General features: G+C 41.6%; 3 protein-coding genes across 8 annotated transcripts in view; 2 read left to right on the forward strand and 1 right to left on the reverse strand.

Moving 5' to 3' along the window:
* Positions 1-1,707, forward strand: part of LOC118233447 (NXPE family member 2-like) — a 62,543-nt gene extending 60,836 nt beyond the window's left edge. Inside the window, exon 8 of the mRNA XM_035429234.1 lies at positions 1,687-1,707. The gene's annotated coding sequence lies outside the window, so the exon portion shown is untranslated. The remainder of the gene's footprint in view (positions 1-1,686) is intronic.
* Positions 708-22,132, reverse strand: LOC118233970 (NXPE family member 2-like). 5 transcript variants are annotated; one of them, XM_035430171.1, is made up of 9 exons: positions 21,709-22,132; positions 16,092-16,128; positions 9,537-9,652; positions 8,976-9,110; positions 8,026-8,070; positions 7,173-7,825; positions 6,058-6,119; positions 4,119-4,343; positions 708-2,063 (listed from the first exon to the last, which is right to left on the reverse strand). In XM_035430171.1, the coding sequence occupies exons 3-9, from the start codon at positions 9,537-9,539 to the stop codon at positions 1,531-1,533; spliced, it is 1,656 nt and encodes a 551-aa protein (XP_035286062.1). In that variant the 5' UTR covers positions 9,540-9,652; positions 16,092-16,128; positions 21,709-22,132; the 3' UTR covers positions 708-1,530. The 5 variants fall into 5 exon arrangements, with proteins under 5 accessions (XP_035286062.1, XP_035286060.1, XP_035286064.1 ...); XM_035430169.1 differs by lacking the exon at positions 21,709-22,132 and adding an exon at positions 16,767-16,827; XM_035430173.1 differs by lacking the exon at positions 16,092-16,128.
* On the forward strand, positions 17,194-19,905 carry LOC118233984 (transcription factor MafAa-like). Of its 2 annotated transcripts, none has more exons than XM_035430206.1 (2): positions 17,194-18,452; positions 18,588-19,905. In XM_035430206.1, exon 2 carries the CDS (start codon positions 18,623-18,625, stop codon positions 19,499-19,501), a length of 879 nt encoding a protein of 292 aa, XP_035286097.1. In that variant the 5' UTR covers positions 17,194-18,452; positions 18,588-18,622; the 3' UTR covers positions 19,502-19,905. The 2 variants fall into 2 exon arrangements, with proteins under 2 accessions (XP_035286097.1, XP_035286096.1); XM_035430205.1 differs by having other exon boundaries at positions 17,194-18,433.
* Positions 22,133-24,127: the final 1,995 nt, after the last annotated feature.

The raw sequence follows: 24,127 nt of genomic DNA on the forward strand, positions 1-24,127 counted from the left end.
AGGTCCCGCCAGATGTGACAGGCCTACAAACAAATGTTGCACACTCACAAAACCAGTATAAAACGGCTAAATACTCAATTCTGGCAGCATTATTTTTCCATATATGCCAGGATATGAAGTAGCACCTGCAAAAGTTCAATCACAGTTCAGTGGTTGGCTTGCTAGCTATCCGTGGTAACGAACATGCTGCGAAACCATTTTGACTTAAATCGAATTTTGATGTTGGGTAACCTGGTCGAGGTACCAGAAAAAATGCTTTCATTACTCAATGGTAGCCTGTAGGGTTTGGGGTATTTGCTGGAATACTTACCTTACATTTCCATTGCAGTGGAATTGCATATTTTGTGTTTCCATTACAGTTGACGGAGGTAGTAAATTCGCCTCTGGAAATTTTCCTCAGCGCAGAACGTTCAAACTGCATAACGCTCAGCTGTTCATGCATTATCCCACTTGTGCAACAGCGCACCAACAAAAAGCAAAATTGCAATTAAAACATGCATTTTTTCAAAATATATTTTTGCTTTATTCTGTTCATATTACATGAAGAAATATACGCTATTTTAATGTGTCTCTTCTTCTTTACACACTGTACGGTAAATTTGCTGCTGCTTTTCTTTGTGTTGATCAGATTAACCTACAGGGTCCAAGTTAAACTATGTGGTCGCTCCCTTTTGGAACTGTACTTCCTTCTAGGGCTTTCAACACACTTGTCCCTGGTTACGGTTATACACTTTGTATGTCGCTCTGGATGAGAGCGTCTGCCAAATGCCTGTAATGTAATGTAATGTAATGTAAATTAATGAATGGAGCCAAGTTCCAACACATAGCCTAGTTGTACCTTGTGTAGCCTAGCCTTTATGAGAAAATCAGAAGATCAAGTAGGTACATATCTGACATGTAATCGATCAATCCATTACTGGTACCGATCCCTAGTTTTCACAAAGAGCTCAGTATTACCAGGTAGCTCCGCTAGGTGACTGACTAGAAACTGCTAGGTAGCAAGTATCTTGATCAAGGCTTTTAATAGCCCAGACCTAAATATGAAAATAAATTAATCAAAACTGAAAGTTAATAGGTGAGGTGAATATGGTTATTGAATGTCTTTGCAAAAAGTGTCATGTCTGATGAAAACTGAGGTAAAACAGCTGCAGTGAAAATGGCATGTGGTCAGCCCAAGCCAGTTTAGTATTCAAATTATACAGCTGGATATATACTGGAGCTGTGCAGGTTAAGTACCTTGCTCAAGGGTACAACGGCAGTGTCCTACCAGGGAATCGAACCTGCAACCTTTAGGTTACAGGACCAACTCCTTAGCCAGTATACTACATTGTCATTGTATAATCATTAATAAGCACTCAAATTCCACCCCAGAATCAAACACCTACTATTACTAATAGGGACGCAATTAAAAACCTTAAAATTCCAAAGCTCCTAGTGTATTGTAACAAGCCCCTGGGTGTACTGTAAACAAAGTCTCTAGAGAAATGGAGTTAGAAACTCCTGTTATATAGTTCCTTTCAGAAAGAGCCTCTATGCATCATGACAGAGGTGTGACAGAGCCAAGGCTATCTCATTGGAAACAATCATGCTGTTAGGGTGGATGGCGAAGGTGTTGGCGGCTGTTGTCATGTCCCAGGCGTCTACCAGCACCACCTTCAGGTCCCTGAACACCTTTCTCTGAGCCAGGTTCTGAACGTAGCCAAACCAGTCACTCAGGTGGGTCATATCTGAGTCCAACTCCCTGGTGTTCTCCAGCTTGATGATGACGAGGGTCTGGGGGCTGCGTTTGTGGAGCCTCAGGATGGCCTTGCGCATGTTGATCAGCCTCTGGATGAAGATCTCCAGGGGGAAGGGCCTAAAATGCTGTCCCACTCCAATGACCACTACGTCGCCAACCGCTACTCTGTCTACTTCTCTGGAAATGTACCCCACGGCATCTTTGACCACGTTGTAGCCAGTGACGAAAGGATGTCCGTGCATCTTCCACTGGACAGTGATGTTCCTTTGTGGGTCCACAACCAGGGCATAGTAATGAGTATCATACGGATTTACATATTTCAGCCCTGAAAAAGCAAAGCATGAGTGAGAATTTGGTCAACATTTCAGTGAAAAGATCTTTGTCAAGACATGTAATCCAGTTTACATAACTTCATACCAATTTCTAAATTTCCCTTTCTGTGTCCTAGTTTCTGGAAAAGGTGAGCCCCAGACAGTTAAACAATTACCATCCTTTATGAGTAGAAATTGTTTTTTTTTTTTTTTTGGAGCCGACCCAATAGGCACATTAGACACAATTATGTTCCTAATGAGGGTTTTTGTCATTATAGCAAGTTTGAAATCTCAGCAAAGGTAGTGATTTTTAATTCATTTTTAAATATTTGGATATCTACAGCACCACCTTGTGGTTGGATTGGGCTAAAACTTTATGGCTGGAGTCTTCATCTGTCAATACACATACTAAGACTTCATGGGTCCTTGAGGCAAATTTGTTCATGAAGAGGGGAAGGACCTGTCCACCAAATTTTGTGACCAGGTGTTCAACCTGTGCCATAATTTAAAGGATCCAAGAGTTCAGCCATCCAAACAAGCCTACTAAGTATTGTGATTCTGGGCCATTTCGTCTCACGGTTGAGGTGTAAGGGAAGAAGAAGAAGAAGAATAGGGTTCCAGCAGCTTTGCTCCTTGGACATCTAATGACAATAATAATAATAGCTACTAACAACACTTCCTGGGGTCCAAATACTGCAAGTAACCACATAGAATCGTCTATGTGGTTACAGACGTGATTATATCATCTTAGTATGAATATTTGTTCAGTTCATGCAAGTCATCATAGATTCTGTATGTTTGCAAATTGTTGCTTTCTTGCTCACTAGACCACAGCTATTATTATTATTATTATTATTATTCTATAATGGGGGCATAATGCTTCACAACAAGAAGGTCCTTTGTTCGCATCTGGGCCGAGACCGTTCTGTTTGTAATTTGTGTTCATAACACGCTCTGTATAATGAATTCACCCTGTGGCATAGTTTCACATATTTAAAAGACAAAACAATTGGTAAACTGGAACCAAAAACCTATTCAGTTTAGCCGTAGGTTCCATGAAAAATACATGGAACTGGAAGAGATCTGAAGCTACCAAAATGACGACAACACTTTGGAGTTCCCCAGAAGAGCCTAAATTTTCCCTAGGTATGAGTGTGTGAGTGAATGGTGTGTGTGCCCTGCGATAGCCTGGCGGCCTGTCCAGGGTGTATTCCCGACTCTCGCCAAATGCATGCTGGGATAGGCTCCAGCAACTCCGGCAACCCTAGCCAGGAATAAGCAGGTTAGATAATGGATAGATAGGTCGATGAGACTGTGCATATATACGTATGTTATAAATGAGGAGATATCTCACTGTAGTAAGTTTGAAATCACAGAATTTTGTGAGAATTTTTAAAAAAAGAAATTACATTTGGATCTCTACCACGCCACACAGCGTGTCTGGATTAGATCATTTCCTTAAGGACAGAGTCTTGATATAGATGTCATTGTAAATGATTGTGACTATGTCTTCTTTTTATAAATCTATTCTGTGTTTAAAATTTTGTCTGAGACAAAAGTTCTGTAAACCATGTCCAAAGGTCAGTAATCTCGATATGGTTATGAGGTCAATGGTATGGTGATGAAAATGCGTCTGTCATAATACTTACTTTACAGATAAATGTGAAAACACTAAAAACACGTGTTAAAACAACACATAACATAATTTTTAACACACCTTCGTGTCTAGTTAAGGACAGCACATTGTGTGTTACTTTCAACACTGCCTGTGTTAAAACAAGTCTCCCTCTGTAACATACATAGTAATATTGGTAAAACTAAAGTAGAAACTTTTGAAACGACGTGAGTTGAAAGTGATACAAAAGTAGTAAAACAAAGTGTTTTGGGTATTACCATCCTTTTTGTGCAATTGATTTTGAAATATGGAAACAAACCATTTTATGCAGAGGATTTCGTTACAATGTATACAATGTTAACTGTATAATTGTTATGCGAGACGACCTGTCTCCCTGGCCTATAAGTGTGTACCAAAATTGTTGTGTTTATCTGACGCTTTACATCGCCATTACCTTTCAGCGTTTTTATGAGCGTCTCTTGCCACTGGCGCACAGTGGAGTCTCCCATGAGTTTCAGGTTCCTTCCCTTCAGACATCTGCTGATGGCGTCCGCACTGAAGAAGTTTCCCGTCTGGCAGGAGGAGGAAGACCATCTGTTTCTAAAGAAGTAGCCACTCGGTGAAGGGGACGTCATTCCAAACCCTGCCACACACTTTTCAGTCGGTCTGTGGGTCCCTGCTAAAGGAATGAAAAAGATGGAGAAAGAGAAGGAAAGGATTCAGATAGGATTGTGGAGGTATATAAATGGTAAATGGACTGCATTTATATCGCGCTTTTATCCAAAGCGCTTTACAATTGATGCCTCTCATTTGCCAGAGCAGTTAGGGGTTAGGTGTCTTGCTCAAGGACACTTCGACATGCCCAGGGCATGTCAAACTGGATTAGAGATTAGAGAAAGTTAGCGTTGCCTCATTTCAAACCAGACAAAAAACTATTCCTGGTTTTTGAACTGGCTTGGGAACCCCTGGGAGGAGCTGGAGGAAGTTGCTGGGGAGAGGGGTGTCTGGGCTGCTCTGCTTGCCCTGTTGCCCCCGTGAACCTGATCTGGACTAATCGGTTAGAAAGTGGATGGATTGATGGATGGACCATGAATTCAAATGAATACAAATCTTAACATATCATGCAAAACCCTGTGGACGATGTGTGATTGGGAGCAAATTCATTCTGTTCATTCTACAGCAAGACACCCAAGCACACTGCTAAGAAGGTCAAGCTGCTGGTCTTCTCAGAACAATGGACAATGGCCACCCCAGAGTCCAGACCTCAACCTCATTGAATGTGTTTGGCATTAGGCTACTTGGAGCAGGACAAGCATATAATTCAACCAACTGAACTTCAGAGGTGAACAATACTGAACTTTGGAGGTGTTCACAAGAATCATGGAAATATATCGCTGCAGATTTCTTTGAAAAACTCAAAGCAAGTCTTCCAAATGTTTTTTTTTTTGTGTTAAATATATGTCCTCTGTATTATGTTCTGACACTAAAAAATAAATAAGTTAAAAAAACACTTAATGTTGTTTTACCAATTGAAATGAAAGAATGGGTGGTCTCTGACTTTTGCACAGTACTTTATGTATAAGTATTAATGTGTGTGTGCGCAACCAATCCTGGGCTCACCAGTGCTCTCTTTCTACTTAATAATGTTCCATACAGTTAATTTTATTTAGCTTGAGGTTTGGCCTGTGTCTCTGGCTGTTTTTCCTTCTTATTTCTCAGCCTCATAATGGCTTCCTTGACTTTAATTGCCACTGCTGTGGTCCCTGTGCTAACAAATGCGCCAAAAGCAGACTTCACCTGCGTGAAGGAAGCAGGTGAACACACCGAACTAATCAGAATCACCTGTGAAGCCATTTGTCCCAAACGTTATGATACCCTGAAATGAATTGACCATTTCTAAAACATGCTGTCATTATATATATATATATATATATATATATATGTATATATATATATATACACACACACACACACACACCTACAGGACAGGACAGTGCAGTAGGACAGCACTGGTCTAAAAGGTGTAATCAGAGAAGGCTCCGCTGACCTCATACTGAGAGGATGACTGAAATACAGGTTAGAAAACTGCTTTGGAAAACCTGGCAACCCGATTTATAACCCTTCACAGGCAGATACTTTAAAATGGGGCCTTCCCAGCCAATACAAAGCGTCCTCACAATGTTGTTGCCATGTAGTGGCAGTGTTATAACACTGACAAAACATCCCACTGACATTGTGAGAACATTTTGTGTTTGCTAGAGCATTCACAGGCAGGTGTCTGGCAATTTACACACATCCATAGTTTGATAACAGTGACCCTTGGAAATCAGAATCAGAATTTATAATAGTAGGAGAGTAGGTCAGATCGACAGCACAGACATGCAGGGACATACCGGGACAACTGATGACTTTCACAGGACCAAAGCTGTTTCTCATTTCTATTCCAATGTTTTTCCTTCAAAAGAAAGTTGTAATAGATTTAGAGGGCTAGATCAGTGAGGGATTGTCAATCATGAAAATGATTGACAGTACCAGTACAGCTAGAGCAAATTCCTAAGCAGTAATATGGTGATAATCACACACAGTGTCTGCCCCATAATTTTTCTTCTCTCCATAAAAAGTGCTGCTGTTGGAGATTGGCTTTAACCAAGAAGCCATTCTAAATCTAAACTGGAACTCTTGTCAGTAGGACTTGAGTAAACTGTGGATGCTATGGAAAAAGACCAGAACAACACACAGATAATCTGAGTGTTTAAAAACAGGTTCCAAATGTGGATTCCCCGACCCCACTTGTTATTCTAGTACAGCTCTAATGCAGTGGTTCTCTAACAGACATCTCTGATGGCTGTTGTCTAGCTGATCATTAATGACCTGTGGCGAATTAATATTTGCAAATGGTTGCTTATTTGTGTTTGAATATTTGCAACAAATGTTTGCAGAGATGTCTGAGAGAACATTTCAAAATGTTGTGTACTTAAAATCCCTGGATGATAATGTTTGGAACATTATTGAAAAGAAAGGGAGCACTGGTGAGCTGTTTGGGTGGTTTTTGTTCATTACGGTGAGAATTCTTTGGTCACCAACTGTTAGAGCTCTGCCTTGGCTTACCAGACTCTTTGTGATTTCTGAGCTCACCAGTGCTCTCTTTCTCCTTATTAACATTCCAAACAGTTGATTTCTCTCTTATACCTGCACTGTGGAAGCAAGTGAACGCACCTGACTAATCAGAAAAATACATGCCTTTGTCCCAAACATTATGGCGTTCACTGTAGCACAGTAAAGATGATGTAAATTTGGGACATTGATTCTTTTTGGCATGCATGGCTATTTCTGACATAATGTGGGTTAAGAGAGTGAATAATCCCTCAATACATGAAAAGTATGTATATTTAATTAAAAATAAAGTGTTTGTTAAAATTCTGGGATTTCGATTGTGGTTGAGATGACCAGGACCAAGGTCAGGAACCAGTGCTCTAAAGGCTCACAGCGTGCACAAACCAGGCCTTACCTGCTCAGGAGCAAACGCTCATCCCTGGCCATGTTAGAAATTGGGCCATTTCTGGACCGCATGGTCCTCAGGGTGCTGCAGGAAAGGGTTTTGGGTCGGACACAGGCGTAGTACTCCGCGTCTTCCTTCTTCCTGTACTCGCAGAGAGGCCTGTCTGCTTTCAGCCGGATGCCGCACTGAGATTGCTCAGTTTTGTTCCCACTGTAGAAGGTTCCGGTGTATATGATCTTATCGTAGTTGTGCGCACTGATTCTCCTGAGGATCCCGACTGCCTCAGAGGAGTGCATGAGAAGCACAGACACCAGTACGTCTCCAGGCCAGAACAGGCGGAAACGCACCCGGTAGGAGCCATTGAGCAGGTCAGTAACTTCTCCTGATGCAGAAGCCTGGAGATTGGGAGAGTGGATTCGGGCCAGGATGAAGTCGCCTCCATGCACCTTTGGGTTCCCCCTGTGGTCCTTCATGTTCACCAGCACGATTAAGCTGTCCCCCACACAGTACTGGGCTCCGGGCTGCTCCAAGTTGACCACACTGTGCTGGCCACTGGAAGAGCTTTCAATAGAGCTGAAGTTGCCGTCTGCTGGGAGATCGTCCCATACCGAACGCATTATGTCATCCACAGACATCTCTCTGAATGGATTTTCGGTTGGCTCCTGTTCGAGAAAAACGTAAAACAAACGTAAAACAAACGTTAAAAAAAAAAAAAAAAGGCTGCTGAAATTGAGGTATATCAGACATTCACATTATGTGTTGAGTGTAACATATAACCCTAAGCCCCTCTATATGATGCAAAATTCAAAGGGGAGGTCTGCTCTGAATTAACAAACAAGTCTCAAAAATCTGTGCAACTCACATGTTCCAGCTCTGTGTTGGTGGGGTACACAGGATCCAATAGCACCTGGGGGGACAGAGGGTATTTCATTTAGTTCGGTGTTTCTCTGTACCTCAGAGACTGCACACACATATGCAGACACACTGCAAACACATTGGATGATACATGACTGAACAATCCCAGTGAGCTTCACTGCCAAAATAAAAAGAAACACCAACCATAGTATCCCTTTCTGTTATGTATCCATCTCTCACGAAACATCAGCAAGTTCAACAGCCTGAGTCACTGAAGCTTATTTCAAACAACCACAACTGTGCCTCGCTCAGAATCACTGAGAATTCTAATGCCAAAACAGTGGGCTGCTGGACTAGGCATCGTCTGCATGTCGGGAGGTTAATTGCTTAATTAACTCAATAACTACACCTGTGTGATTGCTCCTGCTTTCGTTATACTTTGTAGCCCACATTTATTCAAGCGCTTTCTTTATTTAGGCAATTTTTGGCGATTTGCTTCTGCATCACATATGGAAATTGATCAAGAGCAAATTAGCCGTCACATGAAATCAGAAGATGCCCTGAACCTAGACCATAAAGCTCAGCTGATTTTGAGCAGTTTCAGTGCAGAGGTCACAGTAGTGTAGTATGAACACATTACCTCAGGCCCATGATATGATAAATGGAGCAATGCAAGGGAATTTCTCCACGGTTTCACCCTCACTGGTACATAGTATGTTAACACCCACCAACTAGAATTTTATCTTTATTCATCCCAGCTGTGCATTTTATATTTGCTGACTGAATTCTACTGATGAAGGCAATGTAACTACACATTTCCCGATCTTTAGCCTCATTTATGTAATTGAAATTGAGTGTCAATGTTTTCTGAATTAAATGAGCTTTGATACTGACAGTTCTCCTGTGTTCTGACCTCTTACAAACTAAGCACACACTTAGAAATGAAATAGTTATTACGATGAAGGTTGGCCAGGTTCCAGAAAAATAAACAGAAAAAGAAATAGCAAAAATAAAAATTAAAAGTAGTGTCTTGATCAGCAAGTTGCTTCTGCATCTTCCAGGCAGTGGAGGAAGTTCTACTGGTTCAGTACTCTGTGAAGAAAATTATATATTTTTTAATTAATTAATTATTACATGCCTTAGTGCTGCTAAAGATATAAGTCATAATGACCTGACGGTATATAATCCTGACCCCATAACTCCAATTAATAAATCAACTTAAATCCTTTCATATAGTTACACAATCCAATAATACAAGTATTTGACTTTCTTGTATCCAGTATTCAAAAAATAATGTGTTAAGTTTTACCTAATCAAATCACATGATCACAACTCTATTTAGCTTTAGTTTCCTTATTACAGAAACGGTTGTTTTTGACTGCGTTCTCAAATTGAAAATAATAATAATAATAACAATACTTTATATTTTTTATAATACAATAATTTTATAATATTTTATAATACAACAAAATACTTTCAAGAAATGGCAAATTTTACTTATGGAAATAAACCGATTACCATGATGGGTGTTCAGAAAAATTAGTGAAAAATGGGTGAAAGGCTTCTTTGGATAATTATACATCCACCTCAGAATACAAGGCTCCTCTTCTGCATGTTCATGGTGATGTGGATTTCTGTAAAACAAGTGAAACCACAGAAAAGTAATTATTACTGAAATGGTGTTAATTAATCAGTGAATTCTGATACCTGCTATAGAAATCTGATGTATAGACGTATACACTTTCACTAGGTGAACACAGTTCAAGGTTTGCCACAGTGATGACGTACACAAGCCTAGAAGTGCCGAATGGCCTATTCTCATTATGGACTCTTATGTTCTAGGTGGCCTGTTATCCTCTCTGTTCATTATTGTGTTCCAGTTGTGCTAAATAATCTGTTCCCCTCAGTATGTATGCTTATGTTCTTATGTTCTAGTTTGGCTGTGTTACGTTCCACGTCGTGTGTGTTTTCTTCCCCCTCTGTAATACTGCAGGAGAGCCATTCATCATTCCATTCGCTGTCCCCGCTGTCAATCATCATTAACCTGGTCCCGCCTCCACCAATCACATCCCTCCTCTGGAATATAAAAGCTACGTGGCTCCTGCAGCTCGTCGTCTCTCTGTTCTCAGGTTCTCAGGTTCTCAGGATGTGCTGTAGTCACAGCCCAGCCCACAGAGCAAGGGTAAATATCAGTTGTATGTAATATCCACATGAACCGTCTCTCTCGAAGTGACCGGGCCAACACCACCTCTGCTCACTTGATCTTTGGTACAACACCTTCAAAGTGGAGAAGTTAGGGAGGCATGGCAGAGCATGGAAATGCTGACTGGCTTTGCAGTCAAATTTAGTCCCATAGTTGGTAGCTCATTGGACTATGCTGACAACCTCAGTAATTTTTGTTCTTGCTTCAACCAGACATCCATTATCTATACCCGCTTATCCTGGTCAGGGTCGCAGGGGGGTGCTGGAGTCTATCATTGGGCGAGAAGCAGGAATACACCCTGGACAGGCCGCCTATCTATCGCATGGTACACACACCATTCACCACACATTGTTTTTGGACTGGGGAAGTCAAAGTACCTGTTGGAAACACACATGGACACAGGGAGAGAACATGAAAACTCCACACAGAAAGGCCCAGGCTGGATTTTTGAACCCAATACCTTCTTGCTGTGACAGTGCTACCCACTGCACCACCGTGCCACCCTTCGATCAGACAGACTTGAGCATTCGAAAGAAATGAGCCCCCCCCCCCCCCCCCCCCCCCAACCTCTCAGATATGTCATCCATAACAACAGCTGCTGTAGTACACAGAGAGGATGTAAAGAGATTTTTTACGCATTTAAACCCCACGATGCACCGGGACCAGATGGGCTAATGGGCCGGCATTTAAAAACGTGTTATCGGAAATCGTCTGGGACCTTCTGCGAGTTGTTCAACAGCTCGAATGGAGGAGCACTCCAGCACTTCACATGGAAATCCTGTTATTTTCCTAAGAAAAGTAACCCCGCTTGCAACACTGATTTCCGTCCAGTGGCATTGACGTCAGTAGTTGTGAGATGTTATGAGAGGAAGGATCTTTCAAAACTGCAGGAGGAGATAGGCACCTCCATGGATCAGCTTCCATGTGCTTTAAAGATAGAAAGGTGTGTGGATGACCCTGTCTTCCTCACTCTACTGCAATGTGTGCCTTGTCACCATGAGACACAACAACCAGGCCGGGGTGGTGTTCTTTGACTGCTCAAGGAAATTTAAATACTGTCCAACCCCATCCTATAGGTCGCAGACTCTTCAAGTTGAATGTAAACCCACACGTGATACTGTAGTCTATGCCTTTATGAACAGGCAGAAAACATGTGATATTCAATGGCCATTGCAGGTCTGTCAAAACCTCCTCAGCAGTAAGTCCCCAGGGCTCTGTGATATCGATATCCCCAGTGCTGTTCACATTGTACACAGACGACTGCAGGGGCACTGAACTAGATGTGCTCTTATTTAAATACTCTACTTACACTGTAAATCCGGATGTATCAAACTTGCATAAGCGGCTCCAGTCTGTGGTAGCCACTTCTGCTGGCTGCTGTGAGGACAATCACCTCAACCTCAACGCTTCAAAGACGAAGGAGACGGTCACAGACCTCCGACACACTCCTGCCAGCCCTATAGCTCTGACTGGATGGATTGACCATCGAGTGGGTAGAGGAGTACAAGAACCTGGGTACGATAATAGACTCAAAGCTTGAATTTACGAGTAATGCATTTGACACCAAGGTTGCCCATAAGAGCAATGCTGAACACATCTTTGCAAAATATCAACAGGGGTTTTTCTTCTTGAGAAGACTAAGAAGCCTGCAGGCACATAAGGCTGCTCAGCAGGCTTTTTACAGCTGCTTTATTGAGCGAGTTCTCATATTCAGTATCTTGGTCTTATTAAAATAGTCTTATTTGAACAATCAGAAAAATAATTTGGCGAAACCAGTCCAACCTCATTACCATCCCTGGAAAAACAGGCCAGCAGGAAGGGAGAACAAGTCACACGGGACCCCGCAACACCAAATCTACGCCGAGTATAAACTTCTGCCCTCAGGGCGAAGATTCCGCCCCCTGTCACTGAAGACCAAGAGGGCTGTGTCCACTTTTGTCCCTGCACCCATCAGACTCCTGAATAACTCCTGAACACCAACAATGGAATATTATGTTCTTTTGAAACCTCCAGTCTTTAGCATTGCTCTTGTTTTGCATACTGTTTTATATAGTTTTTTAACTTTGCGTTTGTGAGGGAAAAGTGAGAAATTACTGTTTACATATTTACTTGCTTTTATATAACCTTAAGAAATCATTTTAAATTTCTTTTCTGTCTAACTGAGAATTATTGGGAATGCATAGCCCCTCCCGTGCGTGTTCCTGTTTACCCCAGAAAACTGTCTCTGTATTTCTTCATTGTTTTTTGTCACTGTGACTGGATAGCCTTGAAGAAGCCAGAACGTCTAAACAAGTCTGTATCTCAGAAATCCAATGCTTTTAACCAATCAGAGGCAAGCTGCAAAACAGTTTGAGACAGACAGGTTTTGGGAAAATTCCAGAACCCGCCTTTCACCTACTTTTAACTGTACAAAATGAATGGCTTTTCACCTGTTCTGAGAGCTTTCATACAGACGTGTTGTGGAGCTGTGTGGATTCTCCTATTCGGCCGAATAAATATATCTGAACTGAATATTGTGTGTAAGTCTGTTGGACTCTTCTCACGGACCGGGGGAAATTAAGGTAATTTCCACCACATGTTGCGTGATTGTGTTGAATGTTTCTGCCTTGTCACACAAGAAGTTCCTCACCAGGAAAATAAAGTCTTTTGAGGTTTTGAAATTAAGGGGCAGCACAGTGGTGCAGTTGGTAGCACTGTACCAGCAAGAAGGTCTTGGGTTCGAATTCAGAACTGGGCCTTTCTATGTGAAGTTTGCATGTTCTCCCGGTGGGTGTCCTCCCTGCCCCTGCCCCGTGCGACCCTGCCCAGTATATCCTCACCACTCCCTGGATGGACTAATACGTATAAGAATTATGAGCGAACAGATACAACATACCTAAACATACAAGATTAGGGCAAGAAATGTCAGAGTAAAAAAAAGAGTGATAACTCTTGAATGCAGTGCACATAAAGTATATACACATAAAACATGGTTCCACTATTTCACTATTCATGTCTTTAAAAATATCATAAATACTATCATCTGAAACAAAAATGTTCTTATTTTCCCTTTTGTTGTTTGAGAATGCGAACTGAACACACCTACACGATTTGGCATTAAACTATTGGATTGCTGGCCGACAAGCTTTACTCATTGTAAATTAAAACAATTCCTGGAATTCTTATCTCCCGGTATAACAGTCTTTTAGAATCTCCCACGCAATTCTTGATTCGGTAATAAGTCACGCTTTAATGTAGCCTATAGGCTACGGAGATCAGTAATGTATTCATTTCAATTGTTCGGTTTAATGTTAATGTTTTCACAGTTCAACTCTAAAACGAAGCATACATTTCAAACACAGTGTTGATATAAGAATAATAGTGCACACATATCGATAGGCTGCGATCATACATTTCCAAAGCAGATAACAGTAATTATTTATCCATACGCTTTTTACATAAACCACCAAGAGAGTCTTAACGAACTCTTGTGGGATTATTAGTTCATATTTAACGCAGTAAACATTATTTTCTTTGGAAAAGGTAACTTACCCGTGTCCAAAATACCAGGAGTACCTATAAATGTTATCTTTTCAAAATTGCCCTGGACAGTGCTTTGAGGAACCTAATGGAACGATGACGAATCTTTGACGGCACAAAATGCAAAAAATTATTTAGAGATTTTTTTTCACCTATTCTGTAAAAACCACGCAAAGAATGCTTCCTAAAGAGAGAGGAAAGTCAAAGAGACGACAAAATGGTTTCGGAGAGCAGAAAGCGACAGACTGATTGGTTTCAGTCTTCAGACTCCCGTATTAACGTCTTCTATCACTCTGAATTGTCTGCACGGACTGGAAAAGTAGTTGACGAGCGTCCTGGCTCCGGGACTAAGTGGAGCACGAGCATCATTAGCACGGTGGACCACGGATTGTCATTTTCTGTGGAGCTCGCAAACCCACGTGGTTACTCGGGGTATTGCAGTTTAGTAAGCCTCTGGTGCCAAAAAGCGAATTTCCCCATTGAATTCAATTCAAAACTACGAATTTACCCTGGGCAAATTAACTTATTTTTGACGCTACTTTTAAATTACTTCACACTGAACTAATTACTCTCCAGGCACCGATTTTTTTCTGAGCCCCACAGAAGAAGATATAATATTCATTTAATTCCAATTTGATCCAATCTTTACGTCGCAGCGCAAGTACCTGTTTACACCGGCATGAACGAGTATGGGGCTGTGATTGACTCATCATCGGTGCAGAAAAGGGTTGTGATTTAAGAGAATTGCCTGCACAGAGCCGATGTATCAGGATATTACACCTAGGATTACATGAATTCACCGTCATTATTGTTTAGATTATGTTGTTATTTTTATATTATTACTATTAATATAAGACACTTTTACCCTGATTCCACCATATTTATTATTTTGACTACATTGTTATTTTGACATTTCTACTTATAGCCAACTGTGATTAAAAATGTTATTAGTTGTAGTATTTCTGTCTTTGCATGATGATACTGCTAATGATACCTTAATCAACACCATAGCATCGTCTCAAATAAGGGTTTTAGAGCAAATTAAATATATTGAGCCATCCTCATTATTATTTATGTTGGACTATTTACTTTCAAATGTGATAACTGGTGATGATGAAGATGATAAACATGTCAATTACAAAGATGATGTAATGCATAGGACTATCAACAGATTTTATTAAATTTTGTGTATTATCTATTTATTTTATTATTTTTGGCTACCCTCACAGTTCAAGTACTCAGTAAGCTTGAAATTTGCTTGTGAGCTGCGATAATAAATAGCTCTTATCACAAGCTTTAACTCTGTCATTAGCTCCACATTTAGCTTTGTGGCTAGCTCAGCAAGTCACAAAACCAGCTGCACTGGACAGCACAAGCAGCCGAGTGAGTAGCAAAGCCAATCACATTGCATAATTCAAGTGGCTAAACCAATACCAGCGCACAATGCAAGTAGTGAAAGCAATTGCATTGCTGAATTAATTTGTAAAGATTTTGGCCCAAACCAATGAAAAAAAATGAAAATGGGGAGGAAAGAACAACAACAACAACAACAACAACAAAAATACAATTAATACCGGGTCAGATATGAGCAAGATAGCTGGTTATAATATTAATTTCTCTTTAACAAATAGGAGCGTACGAGGAAGGGAAAAAGAATAAAATAACAAATGAAAAACACACACACACACACACACACACACACATATATGAGTAAAGATGATTTTCCTGATACAATATCCTATACAACTATGCAAAACCTCCCCACTAACCTTAGTGCATGCAATCATTTTTCATCATTGCATTTACATTACATTACATTACTGACAGCAGTCAAACCGGTTCCGTCTGGTTATAGCTGCAAACAGTCTGAGGAATGTGGCCCCACAACCCCGGTCCTACTGGTTTTTAGTGCACTAGGCGAGGCTTTAAAAAAAGTGGTTCTTCAGTTGACTTGTGAAAATCTCTACAATTTCAGCAGTGCTTAGAGCAGGTGGGAGACTATTCCAGCAGTGGGAGGTCTCGTCATAGGTCTAAGCCCTGGATACTTATTAAAAAGGAGGATCTGAGGACTCTGCTCAGAACACATTTAGGAAGCTGGTCAGCAATATATAAAGGCGCCGACCCATGGACAGATTTTAAAAATAAATAAAAAATTAACTAATAAATGCTAATATTACAATGAAATTTGTATGGTTGACATATAAATATTTCCATATGATACTGTGTATCAAACCATATTTTATGCAACATTTTGTAAGAAACTCTGCTAAATAAATTGACAGATGCAAATGAGAGAGAGATGTATTATGGGGAGGTTTTTCATTTTAAGGGGGGGGGCGGTACAGGCTTACCCTTTGATGCATGGGGTGTTGCTGGGGTGATTTATCTCTGCAAGATACAAAATAAGTAAATAAATAATAACATGAGAAAACAACATACGATATCAGGCTGCGTATTCACATCAAATTCTCTGAATGAACAGACAATGCTACTGTGTGTGAGACAAAATCAATTATCCAGTGGATGGCTTCCAGAGACACGTTCCTGTTCTGCCTAAGCAGTTGTGGTTCAGGAGCTCAACAGGTTACCACTGTTCTAGGCTAGGAACAGTGATGAATATTCTGTAGGGAAATGACAAGCCTAGATGTTCCGAATGGACCGTGTTCTCATTACGCAATCTAACGTTCCAGATGGTCCGTTATCTTCTTAATTTATGCTTGTGCTCAGGCTGTGCTGAATGGCCTGTTCCACTGAGTGTGTATGCTTGTGTTCTTTTGTTCTGAAGACAGTTTGAATTGACACACCGAAGATCGGTTAGGGCAACAACGGCCTCTTTGACCGTCTTCGTCATCAGCTGGGTGGCAAAAATGAAATATATGTCTGTGTGTTCTAAAAACCAAAAAAACAAAAAACTGAAATGACCTCATTCACGAAACATGCGTACGATCACATTTGATCGTAAACTGTGCGTAAGAACGTTTCCACTAACAGGGCGGGCACGGTGGCACAGTGGTTAGCACTGTTACCTCGCAAGAGGGTGGTCGCGGGTTCGAATCCGGGTCTGACCGATCCTCTCTGCGTGGAGTTTACATGTTCTCCTCGTGTTCGCGTGGGTTTACTCCGGGTACTCCGGTTTCCTCCCACACTCGAAGATATGCATGTTAGGTGCGCTCCTGCAGTTGCCCTTGACCAAGACACTGCCCTCAGAACTGGAGTTGGTCCCCGGGTGCTGCACTGTGGCTGCCTACTGCTACTAAGTAACTAGGATGGGTCAAATGCAGAGGACAAATTACCCCATGGGGTTCAATAAAATTATATCTTATTTCACTTGCACTGCTGTGATTTTTTGTAGTTGTTCCAATATTACCTTATGCACTTATTGTACGTCGCTTTGTATTTGAGCGTTTGCCAAATAAATGTAATGTTTTTATTTTATTTTTATTTCACCTTTATTTCACCAGGCAAGTCAGAATTGAGAACAAATTCTTATTTACAATTAATGTAATGTAACCCAGCACAACTGGGTCTGGATTTACTGAGGTACTGGGTGCAGCTATTTCATTATGCATTGACAGAGGCTGACAGACAAAAATATATAATTCCAAGAACTGTGTTTTAAGTTGCGTTGCGTAAGTAAATTAAGCCCCCTGCTGGTATTGTCTATAATTTGCAGTCAATATCCAATTTCTCCCATTGGGTTCATTTTTGATAACAAAATACACATACTTTCACTCATACGGATGTTCAATCTGTGCTCATATGTGTGTATACATACATATATGTATAAACATACATACATACATACATACATACAAACAGACAATATTGGTATTTTATTGGGCATTTTAAATTTGACACATGTAGTGTCTCGCCTCGACTAGCAGTGGAAGGACAGATCATTTGAGTGTTCCGACAGTGCTGGATAATCTCTTGACTGGGGGGCCAAATGCCAGATCACAGGCGGTAGCCGGACTTTGGCTTTTCTTCCCGTGTCATTGCACAGTGTGAGCCACTGGAGGGCGCGACGAAGCCTCTGAGCTCAAACGGCTGTCCCGCACTACGCCTGTAGGGTTTGCCTGTGCGTATATCTTCGGCGGGTTCCCCAGTGAGGGACTGCAGCTTCAGAACGCCGCTGTGTCACTGTCAACCTTTTGACTGGCTTCAACACGCCGTCACAGCCGTGGATATGAAGGAAGAAGACGAAACCTCTGCAAGGCAGCGCACTGGCCAAAGTTTGCGCCCTGCAGCGCCAAGAAATTTCAGTTGTCGGACCGCTGCCACGAAGCGGAAAGTGATCTCGTTTTAAGCAATACTTTATCGCCACAGACCCTGACCTAAACGTGCGCTGTTGATAAATAAAGAGAGAGCTTATTAGGCGCGCATGGACGGTCCCGATTGGACATTTCATTTGTTTCACCATTTACTGTTTTATTGTAATTTTGCCGACATGCATGGAGGTAGATGTTGCGCACAAGAACACAGAGGGAGCAACCAGAACACTGAGGGACGCCGACCTGCGTTTTGAACAGAGACCGTGAATCACCGGGGCTCCAGAACCAGGGTGAAACGAGGACGAGCCAGGAATTGCGCGGTCTCTGGTTTCCAGCTCTATTAACGCATGCAATTAAAGCGCGCATTCGACCCAGAATAAGTTGTCAACAAGGAAACAGAGACGGGTCGATCTGGATAACAAGTACGTTTAGGCTACGCGCGTAAGTGCCTCAGAACGGCTATTAATAGAAGTTGCTTTAGGCGCACCGCTGCTTCAGAACGTTTCTCCCGAGTGTGCAGTCCTCTTTAGTAAAAAAGGGCGCTCGATAAAGATTGTTTTGTATTCCTTTTCTTAGAGCTGTGCGGACCGGTGTTACTCGCATGGGCTGATATGGCCACCGACTTCGCCATGAGCGCCGACGTGCCTAACAGTCCCCTGGCCACCGACTACGTCAATGACTTCGACCTCATGAAGTTCGAGGTTAAAAAGGAGCCGACGGAAGCGGAGAGGTACTGCCACCATCCGCCGAACGGCTCGCTATCCTCCACCCCGCGCTCCTCTGTGCCGTCCTCGCCATGCAGCCTGTGTTCTACAAGTCCCGGAGGTCCGTTAAACAAGAACCACCGTAACGGCACCGGCAGCGCTGACAAAAGCAGCCACAACTCTCCGAGAAAGGCGCAGCTGGAGGACTTCTGCTGGTTTCCCAGCTACCAGCGCCATCTCAACCCAGAGACTCTCCAGCTGACGCCGGAAGACGCTGTGGAAGCACTCATCGCCAACTCGCACCACCCATCGTATGAGGGTTTCCGCGGACACCAGTGCGCAGGGGAAGACTTATCAGTGACCGCCAACTGGCACCAACAACCGGCCCATCGCCATCACACCCGGCTGGAGGGCCGTCTTTCGGACGAACAGCTGGTCAGAATGTCCGTGCGCGAGCTCAACCGGCAGTTGCGCGGCTTCCCCAAGGAGGAGGTCATGCGCCTCAAGCAGAAGCGCAGGACCCTGAAGAACCGGGGCTACGCGCAGTCGTGCCGGTTCAAGCGCGTGCAGCAGCGGCACGTGCTGGAGAGCGAGAGGTGCACGCTTCAGGGCCAGGTGGATCAGCTGAAGCACGAGGCCACTCGCCTGTCCAAGGAGAGGGACCTCTACAAAGAGAAGTACGAGAAGCTCGCGAGCCGTAACCACAGCGGCGGCAGCTGCAAAAGCGACCCCAGATCCAAAAGCAGAGAGGGGAAAGCGGCCGGTTCTGTGGAATTTTTTCTGTGACAGTTTTTTTTTTTTTTTGAAAGGGAAGGGGAAAAAAATCGATAGGGCATTTCTCAAACAGTTGTGCTATTTATTTGACTTATATGGCCTACATTTAGTTATCTCATGTGGCCTTTACTTTTGTGCAGTCTTATTTTTTATTTTATGTTTAGATCATATGCAGGCTAGTTTACTTAAATAACATGAATATTTTATCCACAGGGAGTTAGAGAGAGAGAAAGGACAACAATGCATGTGTTAAATTAAGTCTTGTAATGGTGCGACGTTGTGTTCCTCCATGTGGTTTACGCATATTTTCGAACGAATTCAAGGAACTGCTATTTTTGAATACACTGTTTTCACTAACTTTTACGCTTTGAGTGAATAGACCCAATACAATACGGAAGCCTAACCCTGCAGGGAAAGCCGTTCGTGACAGAAATGGAAACGCCCACCGAAGAGTATTGGGATGGCAGGTATGCCATCCCGCCAAGTTACGCCTTGGCGGGGGCATGCCCCCATACCTATACAGCACCGAGAGTTTGGCACTTTTCAGGGTTCCCCACAGAAATAACCACAACAGCCACAGACACTCAGCCCTTAAAAACATTAAATTCTGTACATTCTGACCCCATTTCAACAAACAGAACTCATAAACAACTTCACATGTCCACACAATAAAGCCCCAAACTAAGGGGATTTTGCGTTTTCTCCTTCTTCTTCTCTTTCTTCTTCTCTTTCTTCTTCTCATTCTTATTTTTCCTGCCGCCTTTCCCACTAACAACATGTCTCCCCATTGGACATTTCACTGACACCAGCCAAATCTTCACCTACACGACCCAATCAAAAACGCGCATACACACGCAAAATACCGATACCTTTCTACTCTGAAACATTTGCAGGGTAAATAGCTAGTCCGCCTGTGGCCTAGTGGGCAAGGTTACAGTCTTGAGAACACGGGGTCGTAGGTTCAAGCCCAGCTTGGAACACGTTTCTTTAACCTGCTTCAACCCTCACTAATAATTGTCTACTACTTATCAATTATTGCTTTTGCACCATATCTACCTGCCGTTCACCGTTCAGTTATTAACCAGCTACAATATTGCTAAGCCATATGGATTCAACGGGAGCTAATCTGTGTTTACTGGCCTGTGATCTTTAAAACCACCGGCAGGTTTGCTAATGATATTTCACGCATTGCATAGCTATGGCATGGTGCTGCACTAACGAAGTCACAGACTGGTAAACCTCCGGTTTAAGGCTTGAATCACGACTCGCCCTCAGGCAGACCATTTCCTCTTTTATACAAACGTTTTCTTACGGTTATATTTCCTTTACCAAAACTCACTCACGGCCACCCATATGCATTTCATGACGGCAAATGTATTCCTTTTATTAAAAAGTTACACCAGTTCACCGCTGTGCCATTTCTACGAACTATATTTCTTCACTTGGCTACCGTACAAAACCTTCTTATCAGCAAACGCCACGTTTGTACATTCATGTTACCTCGCCCTGTTCTCTATCTAGCCACATAGGCTACAAACAACTACGTATGTATGTTCTGCAAAAAGTTAAAATACAATTCATAATATCAAGAATTCCTATTTTAACTAGTTAAAATTAAATTCTTGAAATCAAAAATGAAAGGTCCCATTGAAATGAATGGGGAAAGCGCTTGAATTATAACTAGTTACAACTGAATTTCTGATATCAAGAACTTGCATTCTAACTAGTTAGAATTGAATTTGTGATATCCTCTAGAAATGAATTAAAGCTAAAAAGGCTTGCCATACTGTCACAGCTCACAAGCAAATTTTCATGATTTGAACTGTGAGGGTAGCCAAAAAATGTCAAATAAATAGATAACGTGCAAAATTGCATAAAATCTGTGGATAAATAAGTCTTTTGCATACATATATATCAAACATAAATAAATAATGAGACTAGCTGAATATATTTAATTTGCTTTAAAATTATTTTAGAAAAGATGCTATGGTGTTGATTAAGGCATCATTAGGAAAAGACATAAATACTACAACTAATAACATTTTTTATCACAGCTGGCTATCAGTAGAAATGTCAAAATAACAATGTTGTCAAAATAATAATATGGAAGAATCAGCATAATAGCATTTTATAGTAATAGTTGTAATCTCACAATAAAAATGCAATCTAAACAATGACGGTGAATTAATGTAATCCTAGGTCAAGGTGACCGCTCTTACCTCCTGAGCTATGTTGTCCACACAGAACAGAACAGATGTGTCAGAGTAGGCTAACGCTTAACCCCAAATTGCTCCCAACCTTGCATGGCAGACTTTCACTGTTGGTGTGTGTGTGAATGGGAGAATGAGAGGCGTCAAATTGTAAAGCGCTTTGGGTAAAAGTGCTATATAAATGCAGTCCATTTCTGTCCTGGCAACTCTCTCAGGATGAGTCAATCACAGCCTCATACCCGTTCATGCCAGGGTGTGCACGTTTAAGCACTTGTGCGCACTATGAAACACTGTAAAACCATGAGGAGCAAACTGGAATTAAATAAATTTTATATATTCTGTGGGACTCAGAAATAAAATAGTTGCCTGGAGAGTAATTAGTGAAGAAATTAGTGTTTATTAGAAATTAGATTTTAAAAGTTCTGTCTAAAATAAATTAATTTGGCCAGGGTAGTTCTGGCTATTCTATTCTATTCTATTTCTGGATAAATTCGTAGTTTTGAATGGCCTTCAATGGGGTGATTGGTTTTTTTGGAACCAGAGGCTTACTAAACTGCAATACCTCGAGTAACCACTTGAGTTTGCTAAATCCACGGAGAATGGCAATCTCCGGTCCTCTGTGCTAATGATGCTCTCTGTGTTCCACTCGGTTCAGGAGCCACGCTCGGCAAGCAGAAGACCTTAACCAGAGAGTTTAATCTGTCGCTTTCTGCTCTGCGAACACCGCTTGTCATATATTTTCTTTTACTCTTTCTTTTGGAAGTATTCTTTGCGCGGTTTTAATACAATAGGTGAAAAATAAAGAAAAGGTCCGCAAAATAATCGGTGCATTTTGTGCCGTCAAAGATTTATCATCACTCCATGAGGTTCCTCACAACATTGTCCACAGCGGTTTTTAAGTATTACATTTATACCTACTGCCATTGTGATAACGGGTAAGTTACTTTTTCAATGAAAACAATTAATCCGTTAAATATTAACTAATAATTCCACAGGAGTTCATTATGAGTCTCCCAGTCGTCTATACAAAATGCGTATGGATAAATAAATAGATTATTATCAGCTTTGGAGATGTTTGATCGCAGTCAATGGTAATGTGCGCGCTATCATGTTCCTGCGAACATTGTGTTCGAAACGTTGGTTATGTTTTAATTTTAGAGTTGAGCAGTGAAAACCGATTAAAATTAAACAGAACAAGTGAAATTAAGACATTACTGTTCAATACCGGATTTCCATGGCCTATAGGCTACATTAAAGCGTAAATTATTACCGAATCAAGAACTGTGTTGGAAATTCTTAAAGTCCGTTATATCGGGAAGTAAGAATTCCAGGAATTATTTTAATTTACAATGAAACTGAAATTATACGCTACATAAGTAAGTGGGCGTCAGTAAGTAGGGCTAAGTAATCCGACAGTTTAATGCCAAATCGTACTCTATTAAAAAACTTTTTTAATACGTCTCAAGCATGCAAAACGAAAAATAATCATTTTTGTTTCGAATGGTAGTACTGATGATATTTTTAAAGACACGAATAGTGATGTGGAACCATGTTTTATGTGTATGTACTTTGTGTGTGCCCTGCATTCATGCATGTAAGATTCTTCACACCAGTCGTTTTTTTTTCCTCTGACAATTGTTGCCCTAATCTTTCTATGCTTGGGCATATCTGTTCACTCATCATCGGTGTGCGTATTCAGTGCAAGGCAAAATATTATTTGCCTTGTGAGGAACTTCTTGCGCAACGAGGCAGAAACATTCAACGCAATCATGCAACACAAAGTTTTAAAATATAAATATATATATATATATTTTTTTTTTTTTTTTTTTTAACTTTGTGTTGAATGATTGCGTTGAATGTTTCTGCCTCGTTACGCAAGAAGTTCCTCACAAGGCAAGAAGTTCGTCACGAGGTTTCAAAAGAACATAATATTCCATTGTTGGTGTTATTCAGGTGTAGGGACAAAAGTGGTCTTCAGTGACGGGGCGGAATTACCCCCGAGGGCAGAAGTTTATACTCCGCATAGATTTGGTGTTGCGGGGTCCTGTGCGACTTGTTCTCCATTTTTTCTGGCCTGTTTTTCAGAGATGGTCTTGGCCAACGATCTTTCTGCTTTTTCGAGTAAGAATATTTAAGTGGGCTCAGGTTCACCCCAAATCAGGGAACCAAACCAACCGTGGATACCGAATTTGAGAACAGATTCAATAAAGCAGCTGTAAAAAGCCTGTCGATTAGGACTTACATGCCTGCAGGCTTCTCAGTTTTCTCAAGAAGAAAAAGCGCCTGTTGACATTTTGTGCAGATCTGTTCAGCATTAATCTTAAATGCGAGCTTGAAGTCTATTATGGTACCATGGTACTGGGCGGAGTGTGGCACAGTGGGTAAGGAACTGCGCTTGTAACCGAAAGGTCGCAGGTTCGATTCCCGG

This window comes from Anguilla anguilla, chromosome 8 (genome assembly GCF_013347855.1).
Source record: "Anguilla anguilla isolate fAngAng1 chromosome 8, fAngAng1.pri, whole genome shotgun sequence".
Classification (NCBI taxonomy): Eukaryota; Metazoa; Chordata; class Actinopteri; order Anguilliformes; family Anguillidae; genus Anguilla; species Anguilla anguilla.